Source organism: Dermacentor andersoni, chromosome 3 (genome assembly GCF_023375885.2).
Source record: "Dermacentor andersoni chromosome 3, qqDerAnde1_hic_scaffold, whole genome shotgun sequence".
In the NCBI taxonomy this organism is placed as follows: domain Eukaryota; kingdom Metazoa; phylum Arthropoda; class Arachnida; order Ixodida; family Ixodidae; genus Dermacentor; species Dermacentor andersoni.
Window position 1 is genome coordinate 100612314 of NC_092816.1, and position 17366 is coordinate 100629679.

General features: G+C 46.2%; 1 protein-coding gene across 1 annotated transcript; it reads left to right on the forward strand.

Moving 5' to 3' along the window:
• Nucleotides 1-520: 520 nt before the first annotated feature.
• LOC126540738 (uncharacterized) lies at nucleotides 521-10580 on the forward strand. Its single transcript, XM_055075993.2, has 2 exons — nucleotides 521-1440; nucleotides 9683-10580. The coding sequence occupies exons 1-2, from the start codon at nucleotides 1426-1428 to the stop codon at nucleotides 10130-10132; spliced, it is 465 nt and encodes a 154-aa protein (XP_054931968.1). The 5' UTR covers nucleotides 521-1425; the 3' UTR covers nucleotides 10133-10580.
• The last annotated feature ends 6786 nt before the right edge of the window (nucleotides 10581-17366 follow it).

The window sequence follows — 17366 nt, forward strand, 5'->3', positions numbered from 1 at the left end:
TGCGGAATCATTCATCATAATGGCAGTTACGTTGTAACAGTTCAAACTTTTTTTAATAAGCTGAGCTTCCCTTAGCAACCTTATCGCGCAGTGATGCGTATTGTCCCTCTAGCGGTAAATAGTTCCTTTAATTAGTCACAGTTAGGTCAGCGCGAGAGATAAATAGGTAAAAAAGAATTTGGACTCTTGTTGACAGCCGTAGTGCATAATTCATAACCTTCTTGTGTACGGCTAGGCAACGGAATCCACGTTGACATTAAAGCCGCAAAAGCTGAGGAATTTATCATGAGGGCAAAAAGAGTACTCTGTTGGAACATTTTGTAGCAAACGCCCATTGCGTAGTCGCAGCAGAATCTAAGCGGAGAAACTTGAGAGATGCTCGTAATCTGTGTGGTAGCATCTTTAAACGACTAGTTTTCCAACAGCAACCTGGAGACGGAAAGCCTCCGCCATTCGAGCCCTGGCGTCAAATGAGAATGTCAAGGGTCAATATATTTAGTCATGCAAAGCAGGCGGCGTTTTGCTATATCAGCTTCTTGAAATATTTTTTTCTTCATAAATTCATCCACGAAATGGTCGGCCTTCATTCGTCGTAATACGAGTCCGCTAACCTCCTATTACATGGCTGTGTTGGTCACGAGCATTGTTCCCCTAAACAATGTTATTCTGCCCAATTGCCGACCGCGGTATCGCCTGGCACTGCCGTCGCCCGCGTACGGGGACACGATCATGTAGCTGCTTCGTACAAGCTTGCCCGGATGCGACGCCAATGTACACCACAGTACAGGATACAAAGGGAATCGTATACAATCACACTGCGCGACCACCTGCGTATAACCGGCAGCACTATCCTTGTCTTGTACCTGTGTCCTCGACCTTCTCACGTATCGTGGTCCCTCGTCACTCGCGCAAGGATCCGTTGTAGTCGTTCCGTGTATATGACGCACGGTAAAAGGGGGCGTAGGTATAAGAGCATTTATTTCAGCAGCGACGTGAAAACAAAAACAAAAAAAACATAGTAAACTAAATTACTGCGGACCACCCCTAAGCTGAAAGATGCGCTACGAGGGGAGAGTGTCTGCGTCGCTCTCCCCTCCACCGTCGGCCGCCATTAAATACACGGAACGCGCGGCGGTTACGCGGCGCACGGCCAACAGCGACAAGTCAAGGCCGAGCTGCCCTGCGTGGGTTCCTTGGGTTCACGACCACCAGTAGACCCGCACCCGCACTTCATTTTCCCGCGGGATCTCGCCCAAAAGAGGTAGAAACCTTCGCTGCGCACACACCGCCCGAGCGAAAGTTCGGGGCACACCCGCTGGGCTTCGCGTTACGCCCTTTGCAAGTACAGAAAGAGAACCCCGGGAGCTGAGCGCCCCTCTGGCTGCCACAGAACTTTGCGTCGCCGCTGGCTGCACAGTGCGCGCCATGATTCCAGTGGTGGTAAGTCCGTATTCATCCTTCATTTATGTGTTTCCCTTTTTTTGTTCTGTTCATGCAAGAAGGCATTATTGACCGTTGCCTTCACGTATTTAAGGGGCTCCTGAACTCGGAGCATATAATAAATGATGGGGCGCGAAAGAGCATGCCTCACCACGCGCATCACTTCGACAGGAAGGAGAAGGAGTACTACAGACGTGCTCCGCACTTTGCGGTGAGGTGTGATGCGCCTCGTCCATATGGCGGTTGAACGGTCGGGTCATTTCTTTAAGTATACTTGCCTACTTCCCCCAGGGATATTATCTTCGGCCTAACAAGGTCCATGTTGCTCGGGATAATGCGCCAGCCTTAGCAAGAGAAGGTTCGAGTTTGTTAGCGGTTTTCAGACATATTCAATTAAAGGCCTCTAAGAACAATTGGTACCTTAAAAGCTCAAACGGTACGTTAGTAGACTATATTGTGCTTTATCGGCCATCTATTCGTTATGCTGCAGTTGCATTTCTTTACATCCGTAAAGCAGGTCGATGCTTGCGGTTAACAGGTATTCACCGCAGGGCCAATTTAAATGCGCCTCCCCCACACAGCCTATACCAACAGTGAAAAAGTAGAATGCGAGCTATGTAAGAGCCAGTGCATGCGATTCGTGGGCGGCCGCCTTTCGATAAGCACGAAATGCAGGAAACGCTCGTCTATCGTGCTTGGCACGTTCATTAAAGAACCCCACGCGGCCAACAGCCATCCGGAGCCCTTCAATATAAGGCGTCCCTAATGAATTACCGCGCCGTTTCGGGTTTTTAAGACTCACAGGCTACAACGATTGCTGTCCTCAAGTCCTTGCTCAAGGCTGTGCTCGGGAGTGGGTTGATTGCCTGGCGTGAAGTGGAACGCCGTGCCGCAAACTGTGCTCACACGCTTGACCACGCTCCGAGTTAGCAGACGCTAGTTGTAGATTATGCACCAGTGCCATATTAATTTGAATCACGCTGCAACCCTCTGAAAAGAAAACTAAAATTTGGAAAGCATTCAGCCTGCGCTAGAAGACTTGTAACAAAGGAACATCATTAAATGTAAAATTCACCGGCGGTTACGATACTTTCTAAAGCGAAATTTGAGCACAACTGTATACGTGTTTTCATTTCGCCATACATTCGCTGGCGCGGACAATCTGGCTCGTGCGACACGTTGCAAACGGAGCGAAGTGTGGCGCGACTGCCTTGCTAATCGGGAAATCTCTCGAGGCAGTGCATAGGTAACACGTGGGTGCGATTCCCAGCAGCGGCCACAGACAGACCTCCGCTCATGCAGCGCTTTGTTTCCATATATGGTATCGGTGGACGTGCTCGCCTCATGCCCTATCAATGGCGTCATCGGCAAGCAAGCTAATCTGCCAGCTTCTCGTAGTAGTCGCCGCCGCAGAGCCCCTCTTGCGCAGCAGTATACACTTTTCTCCCCACGCTTTCGCCATACCCTCCTCCACTTTCCACTCACGAGGTTCACTGCGCCATCTTCCTCGGCTTTCCTCCTCGTATCTTTCATACCCGGCTGTGCTCCACGTTGGCTCTTTTATTCTTCGCTGTGCTGGTTCGCTCGGTTACCGAGGATGCCGACGCTCCATGCCCGAACGGGCACCTAAAACCTTCGCTCGAAAAAATGACTCTGCCTGTAGAGTTCCGTCATAAAGCCTTCCGAGGCCGAATTCACGATGCTTTTCATTTGTATGTGATGTTTAGCCTTGGCAGGATACCTTCGCTAATCGTATCTCCTGCTTCTCGAGTGCCTAGTATTTCCCCTTACAAATTATTGTGAGGTATAAGGCCCTTTCTTGTGAACAGAGGCCTCAGTGTCTAGAGCGTCATCAACAATCGCCATTTTGAACTCAATCCAATAATTATGGCGTTCGAGGTCCCCAAAACCACGATCTGATTATGAAGCCCGCCGTAGAACGGGACTCCGTAATGATTTGGACCACCTGGGGTTCTTTAACGTGCCCCTAAATCTAAATACACGGGGGTTTACGAATTTCGCCCCCATCAAAATGCGGCCGCTGTAACCGGGCTTCGATCCCGCAACCTCGAGCTCCGCAGCCCCACACCATAGCCATTGAGTAGCCCCGGTGGGTCGCGAACTCACTCAGCACTAGCATATAAGATGAAATCCTGATGTTACGATACAGTGTTTCAGCCAACACTATCAATTAAAAAAAATTGTCTGTGGCAGATGGCACAATTCTAGTTCATGAGTTAGTATACTCGAGAACGCGGTCATTACTTCCAAAAAAAATTGAAATGCCTAAGCAAATAATTAACAAACCTTCACTAATTATGTGTTTAACTAATTACCCCATAGCACGTATTGCAATTTGCAAATTCTAACCGGTGAAACTGCAAGACATCCACTTGAAAAAAATTGTGTGGATGACACCATTTCCGAGATATGCGCCGTCGAACTCTCGGTAAAAGTGCACTGTCGTTCTACTTACTTGCTTAACAAAACGTAGTTGAATGTATCGAAGCATAAAATTAACTAGAACACCAATGCATTTCTCCCCAAAGCTCGGGAATTAATATCTCGAAAGGGGTGTCGATCATCCGGAGAATTCGTTCCAAGGGGATTCGCTTTGCGCACTCTCCGGCTAAAATTTGTAAATTGCAATATGTGCCACTAGATAATTTGTTAAAACCTTAATTAGTCAATTTCTGTCAATTCAATTATGCATAATAAATTTTTGCGCAAGTAATGCCTGCCTCTTAGAGTAGACCAGTTCATGGACTAGAATTGTACTATGTGCCACAGGCAGTTGGAAAATAGTCTTGGAAGTGTTCGCTGAAACAGCCGGCGTAGAAAGCCTTCATAGATAAGTTCCCACTAAACTTAATAAACTAACTTTGCTGGGTATTGAAACGCTGTTAACGCTGGCTTCGAGGAACAGTTTTCACGGAGAAGACTCAGTAATACGTAATTAACAAACATATTTAACTACTGTTTTAATTTCCCGATATTTATGCATTTAAAAGAGGCACTTGAAAACAGTCCTATTCGAAGGCAAGTGCCATTTGCCGCATACTTCAGGAAAGCTTGCGCTCCGAGATATTCATAACTAAAATTTGACACTAAGAGGCTTATTTCATATTAAAGGCGGGATTCTCGAAACGAAGACGAACCCACCATGTGACCAAGCTGTGTACGTCCATTCAAGCCCGTATGAAAGTTCGGCGGAGCAAATAACATCTGCGTTCCTACTCTTCACTGAATAAAAAAAGGAGAGGTTCCCATTTTTTCCACGACCTCAGCTGCGCCACACAGAGAGTCTAGCTTTCTGTCGAGATTCCCATCGCTGAAAGCGAAATTGGCATATTGAGCGGCAAATTTACTTACTAATATTTTTGGACTCAAGCGCTGCAGAGGTTTCCTACAAAACGGAGCTGTATACTCGAATGCGATTGTCGTCTAATGAATAATATAAACGTATAGAATGATCGCGACATTAAAAACCTAATTACTACGCCTTGGCAATATTACATTTGGGCTCGCGAAAACTGTATCCACCAAAGCGCATAAACCGCCTTCGCAAACACCATTTGAGTAGCTAACGCAACGTTTTAATGTCGAATGGCCTCGTTGGCATTGTGAGTCGTTCCGCACACCAAACCTAAAGACTGTTTCCCATCCAATGTATTTTTGCCCAGAACCGGCGCAGCAGTCGTCGTGTGAGCAAACCTCCTTCTAACACTCTCTCTCTCTCTCTCTTATAACTCCGAGCTAGCGCGATCATGCTTTTGCTCAGTCTTGTTTCTTCAGTTAAAAGGTGCCGTAAACGCCATCCATATATGCCTCGCTCAGGCTTCTTGAATCTCGTTGGTCCTTGCGGCGTTGCAGAACAAAAGCCCGTGTAAGAACGTGCGCGTGCTTCGAGCCCGAATCGCCGTAATACGAACGAACCCCTTCCTTTACTTTCCATATGGATATTTCATTCTGCGCGCGTGTACTAAGCGAGACATTTACGTTGTTACGTATAAATAGCTAAAACAAAAAATAAATGTTAATAAACACGTTGTATAAGCAGTTCCAAACAAAGTATTTTTTTTAGATGTTCGGCAAGGTGTACAAGCGCGAAAGTGGACACAAACTTAATAGGACAGATTGATAAAAGCCGCAACTTAAGCGGCCAAAACGTGGAAATGGGTAGCAAGGCGCAGCTTTTGAAGACCGCTGAAAGCCGCGGCTCTCGGGCGCTTTCCGCAAGCAACACTACGCATCACAACGGCGCGCGTCACCCCAAAACGGAACGTGTGAAATGAAGACTGTGCGTCTGGCTGTCGTGGTTCCGCTCAGCCGCCGCTTTCGTCGCTTGTATGTGAAACAGGCTTAACAGGCTTAACAGGTCGGGATTCTCCGACCGAAACGGTTTTCGGTCGGACAATTCCAAGAAACAGAGCCGTCTAAAAATGTGCACCTAAGCTCTACGGCGCTCTTTGATGCAAAAAAGAAAAAGAAAACGTTAAAATTTCTCTGAATTCATTTCGTCGCAAACGATTTACATTCGCATACATGGCGCAAGAGGTTCTGTCCAAATGTTTTCTTGCTTACGCTGTTGATAGCTCATTTCTGTAGGCGCTCTATTCAGAGCTCCTATAGTAGCTAAATGCTTGTGGCCTACTGCTGTTGAGCGCGAGGCCACGGCTTCGATTCCCAGTCACAGCTGCCGCGTTAATTGTGCCGTAGGAATATCAACGCGGTAACTTTGAGGGCCACGTGTCGCAGAAAATCCGGCGCCGGCGACCGGCGTCCAGCACAAGGTCAATTGACCTGGTAGCAAAATTTCCATAGAAGCACATACGTTCAGGACATGGTGGTTCATCGGCAGTTAATGGGGCTTAGCGCCATGTGGATCAGGAGGGAACACTTCTGGTGGAAAAAAAAATGTGACACTATATGCATTAAAAACATAAGTGACGTCACTTTGTTCTCAAAGGCGCGAAATTTGTTTCGTGGCTTGCCATTGCACCTGCCTATTCAAGTTCCCCGCCACTCGACTTCCAATAGGAGGGAAGGAGCGCCACCATCCCCACGTTTTATACATGACCATGAAGGTCATGTGTCATAACATGGTCGATAAGACAATAAAAATAACAGCGACTGCCACGACTGACAACATCACGCGGGAATGGTAATGCACTTTATAATTGGACGGAAGATAACATTCAGAGCGACCGCTGCGACTTGTTTTTGTCAACATCTCGCACACATCTTACTCCAGATCCTAGACGCAGACAGATTTGCTGTAGAAAGGCCCTTTCTTTCTCAGTGTTTATTCGCTCCTAACATAGTCGTGCTTCAATCGCTGCTCCGATAACCACCCTTGCTGATGGCGGAGACAATTTGTTCTGAGCCGCTTTTCGCTCGAAGCTTCGCAACCTATTTGGATCGACCTTGTCCAGCCTCGAAATTTCACTCCGAACGACACATAACGAAGCACGCAGGCGTTCCGTGTAGCGCAATGAAGTTCCTGTACTAATCGTATTTCTCAAAGTAAAATGCGTCAGAAAAATCGTAAAGTACGACTTACACACAACCTACGGACATGACAGCTTCGGCTTGTCATTTCTATATACAAGAAAACATAATTCGGTTACGGGGAAACTCGCCCACAATGTCCTTTGCCAACGTTTCTACCATTCATACAGAGGCGCGCCCTGTTGCTTGGAAAACCTCGAGAACTCGTTCGCCTTCGTTCGCCTTTATAGCGTGACATACCACCTCGCTACAAAGGGGACGCTCATAGCACCCATCCATCCATCCGACCGCGGCCCACGCAAGAGGCCGCGTTTCTATCAGAGAGTTCGCCTTCGTGCACAGCGTTCGCTGCCAACGCTTCCCGGTAAACATTACGGTTACAAAAGTTGCAGTTGCCGGAAAGCATGAGAAGCAGCCAGGGATCTTTGAATGCTATCGCGTTCCACTTTTAAAGACGAAGTTTAAGCGTGCTCTATATTTTCAATGACGTGCACAGATTCTCTAAAATATACGAACCACAGGTTGTTATCAAGAAATTCTTGGCAATTAAGACTGAAAACCTATACAGTTGACAAAATACTGCGATGTTTGCAATCTGGACTGCGGATTTCAGTTTCAAGTTCCAGTCGAGGCATAGGACGTTCCGTTTCTTTTAGCACGAACTTCACGGAAAATCTGTCCCAGGTACGTACGCCATGCCATCACCATCCCACCTATGTGCGAGCTGGTGACATATTGCGGTTCTGTGCCTACATAATGGTTAGGAAAGTCGGCATAGAAAGCTTACAGAACCTTGCTTACTAAAGGAAATGTGATCTTGACGATGTGTTATTGTTCTAATGAAAATACGTACTCATTGTTTGTTTTATAACTCAGTAATTTTCTAGAAAATTATGCCTCTCAATTTGGGCAACTCTAAGAGTACTAAAGACTGTAGTGTGCTTTTTTGAACGTAATCCCCGTCAACCACCACCAATTGCCGCTTGTGATTCCTTTGTGGGCGCACGCGCTCGGTGCAGTCGGAGCTCCGCGGGCTCCGCCACAAGCACAGTTATAGCCGCTTTTTAAAACGAAAGCTTTACCGACCGCGAACTTGTGATTTCGCCGTGGTGGTGCTCCGAGGTGGCACATGACGTCACACCGCGCTCCTCGTCGCTGCGCTCGCCTCCGCTCGCTTCGCCAGCTGCGTCGCATGCCTGATAACATGTCAGAGGATTGAAAAGGAGAGCTCGCGTGCGCCGCAACCCCAGTTGAGGCAGCAGTATGGACGGCGACAATTCTGATAAGCAGGAGGAGGCCTGGAATCGACATCGGAACGAGATGAAGAGGAAACGAATCGCCCAAGAAAAAGGCGAACAGCGCGCCGAACGACTGGCTAAATGCCGCAACATAGCTAGACAACCAGACTAACCTGGACTTGCAATTAAGTTTAACCAAGGCTAACCATGCTATGCCTTAGCTTTCGCTACGTATATCCTGGCATAACCGAGCTAAGCCACTGCCAATTTTTAAGTACGCTCTCCGCCTGGCAGCCTCCAGGATGCTGATGACTCCATCTTGATGACTTCATCTTGACGACTCCACACCGAAGCACAGGCCTCATGTGCTCGCTATCACGGTCATTGCTTCGCAATCGGAACGAAGCCGTAATTACTGAAAATAATATTGTCCACATTTATAGAATTGTAAATGTGCAACAAAGCTGTCACTGCGTCTTTGAATACACGTTCTACTTTCGTGTTACACCCAATTTCTCTAAAAGAGGGATGACCAATTTTCGTGGAATCCTTTGTCCGCTTATTTTAAGGCGAAATCCTTTCTAGGCTCATGGTGAAGTTTGTGCCAGCAGACCTGACCGCCAGAGTGTACGCCGATGCGTCATCACGCCATATGAAAACAGATTAAAGACAGGCTAAAGCATGAAAAATAATTGATATCTGCAGTTATTTAATGATAACGATATACTAGAGATTGGTAGAGGTTAATTATGACTAGCAAAGACCAATAATGACTGCTAACGACTTGTAATGACTCGGAAATGACCAATATGTCCGACGACGGCTTGTAATGAGCACAATTGATTAGAAATGACTAGAAATGTCTAGTAAAGAATAGTAATGACTAGAATGACTACTAATCACTTATAATGACCAGTAATACCTAATAATGACTGAAATGACTTGCAATGACTACTACTGGCTATAAAATTACCTATATGTCTGACGACGAATTGTAACGACTACAATTAGTTAGAAATGAGTAAAAATACTTAGTAAGGAGGGGAGTGATAAGCGGAGGAAGCGTAGGCTTTCGCAGTTCACCTATTAAGAGAGATCTTAAGATACCGTGTAATTTTAACACAAATTTACGTCATTGCGTCAATAAACAAAAACTATTCATTCGCAAAGCACACATAGTTGCATTTCTGTTGCTTGAGTCGCTGTTTATGAAAAATACATGCGCTTTCTTTAATCAATTTAGCAAGAGACTTTCTTTTTGGCTGTCTGGAAGTCATCGGTTTCCTGTGTGGAGCAGTGTGCAAAGGTCTTGTACAAGAATGCGTATTTTGGTGACTAAACTTTAGAGCAACTAGGTGAACTGATCACAGATGACTATGCACCGACGCGCCTTTTACTTTCATTTCATTTTGCAGTTTCGCAGCGTCACTCAGAGAGTTTGTTTGTGCTTCTCTTCACTTGTTTACTTGAGACTTTCTTTTTGTTTGTTTCAGTTTGCAGCGCTACTACTCCCATTTACTCTGGAAGGCTCGGGGGCTACTGTAATCTTTCCGCAAGTGGTCCCCCAAGTGTTCCCGCATGTGCCTCCTGTGCTAGTTCACCAACTGGTCAGGACGAACGTGGTTCCCGCCGTCAGCGTCAATGACACCACCTTCGGGCTGCAACCTCCTTTGCCTAATAACGGGCAACCACCGCCAGTGGATCCCGCTCCGCCCGCTCCCGACGAAGCCGGCAACTGCACGTCCGAAGCCGACGATAAGAAGTCGGCACCGCCTGCCGTCCCAGGACCGTTCGTTCCCCTCCGACTGCCATTGGTGCCCGTAGGCCCCGTCGTGAGAACTGTGCCCTACGTTCCCGGCTATGGGTTCGGCTACGTGCCCTGTTTCAACTGCCCTCGCTTTGCCTTGGGCAACGGCTTCTTGCCCTATGGCTTTGTTGGGTGAGGAAACTACAGCTACCATATGGGGGAGCTATCCTCGTCTGGTATTTATTGCAATAAAAACATGTTACTGAAGTGAAATAAAGAAAAAAAGTTGCGCGAGATAGAATTTGCGACTAACTAAGGATACGTTGGGGGCCTAATTGCTTGACAACTGATGTTGTAGAAGCAGGGGATACTCACACAGCCGGCCAATGACGCAAAATGACAAACACAGCGCTTGTGGCTGTCAGCTTCTGGGATTGTGTGAGCGTTCAGGAAAGCACAACGTATGCAATAGAGATGTAAAGAATTCGCAAAGGATACAGACTCGACGGCACAGAAGCATACACCGCAAACACTAATATGTTGCTCGTCGCAGCAAGCGGACTCATGTCTAATTATCAACGCTCGTTGTGACCTGAAGCCTACAATAAACACTCTCAGCGAACTCCATCATCAAAAAACAAAAACGATTCTATCATTGCGGCCTCCGTTGGTGACAGAATCCAAAACTGGCACACTGCGTTTTGAGTGCACGTTTTCAAACCACAGGTGGGCGCATTTCTTTCGGAGACCCCTGTTGCAGCATCTCTCATAACCTGCGAGTAGCTTAAAAGGCTAGGTATCTAATTTTCCTTAAGTCACACTAATTTCGACACTTCAACTTTTTTAAGAACAGTGCCTGATGCTTTGCTTGGTTTCATCGACAGAATATTATCTTCAAATATATGTATATATATATATATATATATATATATATATACATATATATATAATTGAAGGAAGAGGTCTGTTGGTCCGGTGCATAGTTAGTTGTAGAAACGAAGGAGCACACTTACGAAAATTGGATTTTCAATGTTTTACCATTTTGGCCATGGCACAGCCTACGTCAGAATAAACGATGAAGGCCATGCCACGGCAGAAAGGTTAAAAGATTAAAAATGCAATTTTCTTAAGTGTGCTCCTTCGTTTCTTCAACTATATATATAATTCGGCGCCTTGTTCTTTCTGTTTCATACAAGGGAAAACAATTTTCTACATACCTCAGAAGTTCGTTTCCGTGAAGTTTGAATTACGGTGCGAACAATATACCTCAGGCCGTAGCCAGTGTGGTTAAACGTGCAACGGCTCAGTCCTGGTTAACCTCCCTACCTTTCCTTTATCATTTGCTCTCTCTCGTGCAACGGCGTTCTTTTTCGCTGGCGTTTTCGTCGGCGCACTGTGTCTCGTCTCATCTCCGAGGTGCGCGGCCACCCGAAACTTCTTCAGGAAACCAAAACGATTCCTCTTAAGCCACGAGCAGAATACGTGTTTCTTCTCCTAAACTGGAAATGTGCTAGCCGTAGGTCATGATATATACGTAAAGTTTGCTGCCGGCCATTGCCCGTGCATTCTTGGAGGAAAGCGAGAATGCGCAGATTTATTTTCAGAGAAGCCGGGGGGCAAAAATTGCCGGAGACCGGCTTCACAGAATATGATGTTTGATGGCGCGAACGTCGACAAATGACAGCGAAAGAGGTGACTAACGAAGACAAGCACGGCCACGATGTCAAATGCATGTCACAGTCTAACTTGCGCAGTTCATTATGAAATTATTTGAACGATATAGCTCAATACTCGCGCGGAATAACTTTGGCAACGGTTTCGCGATGGTGTGCACCCCGATTGGATCCGCTGGTCGAATCACTAAGGCGGGCGCACGTTCGCGATGACCGGCATCGTTTCGCGCCGGAGGCGAGATATGCAAACAAGAGAGGAGAATCTACCCGGACAAGATGGCGGAATCAAGCCAAAGCCAACTCCCGGCGTCACCGAGCTTAACAAAGAGCGACGTTAGGGCATCCCCTCAGTTTTCTTCGTTCTCCATGGCCGCAATGAAATCAAAGCGGCGGGGACGGAGCTTCTTTCTGATGAAGTGTTACTGTGCCAAGTAGTCCGGTGGAATCTAAGAGTTCTTTAGATTTATCGGAGTAGATATTGAATCAAGTCAGCCTTAACGTACGATGGTGTGGCATTTGCCCAAATGCAGCAGGGAAAAGTGAACAGCGATGTCAAATTTACACTGACGGGTGTATTTTAGCTTGTTCTAGCGAAGCGCTGCAATAAACAAGACGCTTTTGCTTTCGGGTCGCGCAACACAGCGTGGCCATGGCTTAGCAGCTACGGCTTTGCGTTGCAGAAGTACGCGGTTGCAGGATCAATTCCCGGCAGCGGCGGGGCCGCATTTCAATGAAGTTGAGATGCAAGAATGCCCGTGTTCGGCGCATTCTATGCACGTTAGAGAACCCCAGGTGGTCAAAATTATTTCGAAGTTCCCCAGAAGGGCCTGCTTCATAATCAGAACTTGGCTTTCCGGTTCCCCAGCATAAGCTAGCGCGAGTAAGACGCCTGAACTGCTTTATGGATCGCTGCCACTGGTGCCTGCTTCAACTCCGCACGTTTCCTTTATTTGTCCTATATAGAAAGGTTTCACCGAGAACACCGGGCACGATAAACACAAATTAAAGCAATAAAGAAAGAAAGAAATGTGACTACAACATCCGGTTCATGTGAATAAACGAAATTATGATAAGTAAGTATATTGTAACCTTCTTCTAAGCCTCCTGTCATCGCGAATATACGTCTCGGAGACTTAGCCATGCCAGTATTACGAATACCGACGAATTTGGAAAGCCAAGAACGCATCCCGGTCAATAACCGCTTATGTGTTTGAATTTATGCTTATAGCACCTCTGGATGAAAACAATGAAGCTCGAAATTTTAAAGCGACGAGCTGCCTGCAGTATTCGGAATGAGTTCTGTCCTTCTTGAGCTCTCTGCTTGTACACACGTCAACCCTGCCACCGAAGGGTTCTGTGCCTTGATGCACGAACGAGCTATAAAGTATTAAATTAAATCGGAATAAACTTTTGATTGTGGCGGTTGTTCACTGTCGATGACATGTAGCTGCTGAAGATCGCGCTGTTCTTCGTGGAAATTTCTTACTTTAACGATAAGTGGAGGATAAGGAGGATGTGTGCTGTGCTAGCGGTACCACCACCGCCGCGGCGACTCCGACAGACCTCAAACGGCAGCTGGAAAGTGGCTTTGTCTTTGAGTTTCCGCTAAACAGATTTTTGTTTTCTCGTATATGCGAATTACAATCCGAAGCTATCATGTCTCCAGCTTGTGTGTAAGTCATGCTTTAGGAATTTTCCGACGCAACACAGTTTTAAACATTGTTATAGTTCAATAACGCCCTTGATCTTAGTGGACACCCTTGAAGAATGTGACATCGCTTATGGTGACACCGCTTGCGCAACATCGTGTGACGTCAGTTGCGGTGGTGGTACTTGGCTCATGTCCGCATAAGCTTCGCACTAGATCCGTAGAACGGAGGCGTATCTTTCTTTTTTTCCGGCTATATTAACGGAGCGGTCGCAATGAATGTAGTTTTGCGAGCATTTGTGCGTAATTTGGGTTTGAGCACGCGTTGCTTAGAGAAATATGCAATCAGAGGACCTCTAAGTCTTTTTCCAATAACCGTCCGTCTGTGCCTTAAGACGATTGCTTTCAAGATAGAGCCCACAGCAGCGAGCGACCTTACCTTTGTGCTGCTTCTGGCTTCAGCGCGATCGAAGCGGCGAGAACATAGCGCTCATGAAGCTCTCAGCATACGCCGCACCTTGCTCCTTTTGCAGATTGCTTTTACGATAAGTGCTCGCGCGTCTCTCTTCAACGCGAAGTGGCAAGAACACAGTGCGCGGAGGTATAGCAGATCGCTTTCAAGATACGGTCCGCACAGTCGTGCCATATAGGCCGCTGCCGCCGGAGCACGTTTGATCACGGTTGGTAATAGTTCAACGCGGATGGATAACGGGCTAAAGAGTGATAACAGCTTATAATGACGGGAACTTCATCAGCGCACTTGGCCCTTGGGTACTCTGCTTGCGTTATGAATGCACCTTGGGCCGCCGTCCGCACCAGTTCGTGTCGCCGCAGTGCTCTCATTTGTACTGGCCGGATCAAGTTTCACAACGTTGATAATGACGAAGGGCTTCGTAGAGGTGAGCATGTGACACACAATGCTTGCGCATACTTATAACAACTCCTACAGTGGTTTCTATGAACGCGATATGCTTCTCCAAGGCTCCATATCCGAGTCCATAGCCTATTACTAGAGTAGATTTGCCATTACTAGTTATTACTCTATTACATTGATGTCTTGAGCGTTCATGTTAAAATGACCCTAAAGAGAAAAAAAAGAGGAAAGTTACTCTACACACGATTAAATATTTTCAGATTTCTACTTGCCCTAATGTCGCTATAATATTTTTATTATTATAGGGAAAAATAAACACTAACGATAAGTTTTTTTTTAAATTTAGAGGTGAATTGCCAACGCCTGTCCATGAGTGTGACGTAAGGGATATTAAAGCACTTTTTTGTATTTTGACCTATACGCTTCTATGATAGTTCTTAAAGAAGTTGTTTCTTCAACTCGTTTACTGAATGCAATGTGTTTCATCTCTACAATAAAAGAAAGCGAACTACACCCGGATAAACGCCATGAAGATCAATGAGGTCACGGTAAGGTGGTGGGTGAACTTCAAGATGGCATCGCCAGCGGTTTTATTTTTCTGGCTTACTAACCCTCTCCTCACGGTAAAACGTTTTTTTAGGTGTTGTGGCATTTCGCATTTTACTAATGTAGCAAAAATAAGTATTACGTGCACTTTCCTTTCACAGGTCTCTTCACAAGCCGTGCAGACTGACAATTGCGGTACATAGGTCACGCGCTGACGATCACAGCTGTAAAGAACATCCATGTAGCGAGCGGCTACAAAGATTGCGGGAGGTTAAATGAAACTTCTCCATCCTTCCTTTTCGGACAAGCAAGCCTGCTCACCAACGCTGACGACGTCATAAGCAAGCAATTATCTGCGCCGGCAACACATATACGTACCAACCGGAACATAAACACGTAGATTTCTGTGGAAAGCTCACAGCGCAAACTCTTTAGCGGAAATGCCTTACGCTGAAAGAACAGGGCGGACAGAATTGGCCTCACTGACATGAGCTTCACTGCTAATTTCGCCTATGTTGATGGGCACGGTAGCTCTACGTCAGTGCATGACGCATACATCAGTGGCAGCTTCATGGCGAAGCCATCGCAGGGTAATTTTGGTCAGGCACAGCTGCTGGCAAAATTGTACGGACCACGGGCTCTGTGAAAAAGCTGGATTTGTGCGCATGTTGTTCACGAAGCCTAATATTAATTATTGTGGTGCAAATTTTACTGCTCAAACGCGACATCAGTCTCGTCAATTACCAGCTGTGCAAGTAAATTATCAGAATAAAGCAATTTTTTTCCAGTAAACTGTGGTTTGCACACCTTGCTTTAGGGGTCACAACCACATGACGGTAATAGATAATGAAGCCACGGAAAGCACTAAGTTATCTGCTGTTATATTTGGGGTGTACAAATGATAGAGCAACGGAAAATCATAGCCGATGAAAAAACAACGTGCCGCTGGTGGGACCAGTATGAGAGCGCGTCACAGCTGCCTCAACACTTTCATTACAGCGAAATACTGGAATTTTAGAACAATATAAATTAATTCATTTTGTTTTTGCAAATGTAATTATGTAGAAGTCGAAAAGCCACAAGAATTTCTTCCTGTTTGGCTGTCTAGGTTACAACTTCTGACAGCCCTTGAATTTTTTAAAATATCAAGTGCAACAAAGGTTTGACAGGGCACATGTCTTTGGTGTCTTTCATGCATCTGTGAATTTAAAAAGCGCGGTAGTCTTTTTTCTAACGTCGGAGCTCGGAAAAATATCACCAACCCATCCTCTACCGAAGAATGGGAGGGGGCTAAATGAAGGTTGTGCTTCGTGCACCTGACCCTCGTTGCGGTTAAGTAACCCATGGGTAACGGTGCCGGATTGCATCGACCTCGCGCTCCCTCAGCTCGGGATCTTCTCACTGCTGTTGGATTGCCTGGGCTCGGCCGGCTCTAACGGGCGGATCGGCGCGCCGACGGCGAGCCCTTTCATGGGCGAGTTCTTGCCGCTGCTCGTCGAACGCTGCCCGTTCTTCAGGGGTACGCAAAAGGCGTCGCAGTTCCATCCGTTTTCAGAGAATGAACTGAACGGAAACGAAGCTAGCGCAACGTGCGCGGAATCCTTTCCAGCCCTTTCCCTACCAGGCGGAAGCGAAACGGCTCTAATTGGTTGCGTGAGTGGCGCGAGCGTGCGCCTATGCAGCTGGAATCCTTGTAATAATTCACGTTCCGGCACCGGCGCCGCTGTCAACTCATAAAACAGCTCTTTCCCGCAGCCCCTTTGCTCTGGGACCAACTGTTTTTTTTTGCGCGTAACCATGACAACGCCACTTTTGAGCCACTACAAGTTTCACTTTAAAAAAGCAATCGTGGTTTAATGGTTAGAGCACCAGGCGGCTATGCTTGATGGCAGAGGTTTTCATTCTGCCATTGAAAATACATTATTTTTTTTACATCGAAGCTGTTAATGCGACTGAGAAAAGTTGAAAAATAATGTGACAGCTATAGCAGCTTTCGGAAAAATATTACATAACTCAGGTAGTCTAAATTTTAACAAAATATGGCGAACAGTACAGCTAATAGGTCGGCAAAGCTTGAAGTTCGTGTGGTAAATAGGGTTATATAATAATTGCTAAACCCTCGTCTTGGGACCACTGAGACACGTTATATAACATGCTTTGAAAGTGTCCCCGCCTGCCTGAAAAAAAAAATACCAACGATTGTATCTTTTCAAGAAGTGCAATGGGGGACACGTATGTAAGTTTGAAGTGTGCAGCTGAATTATGTGCTGTGAAAAACCTTTACTCAATAATTGGCTTCACCAAAATCTTATGCGTCGACAACGGCATGCAGCTGCTTTTGGCGTTCTGCGTGGTTAACTATTGTTAACAGTGCTTATAGTTCGTTAAAATAGGAAGAATGTTGTGTCTGACGAACAGTAAATGTTTCATTGTAAAGGTTCTTTATAGCCTTTGTAGAAAGTGACTTATTCGAGCGTTCCAGATTATGAGCTCCCATCATTCGTGATGTGTCTCAGAATCTTATTCCATCAGAAAACGATACCAGCTTCAAATTCAGGGAATTCAGGAGCATTGTCAAGTGCAGTGTCGGGCGAACATTTTATGTTTCTGTCTTGAATAAAGGTTTCACAAAGAGTAATTCAACCCTCGTTTTTCCGGTTTTCCCTCGCGTGATAAATGAAGGGTATTT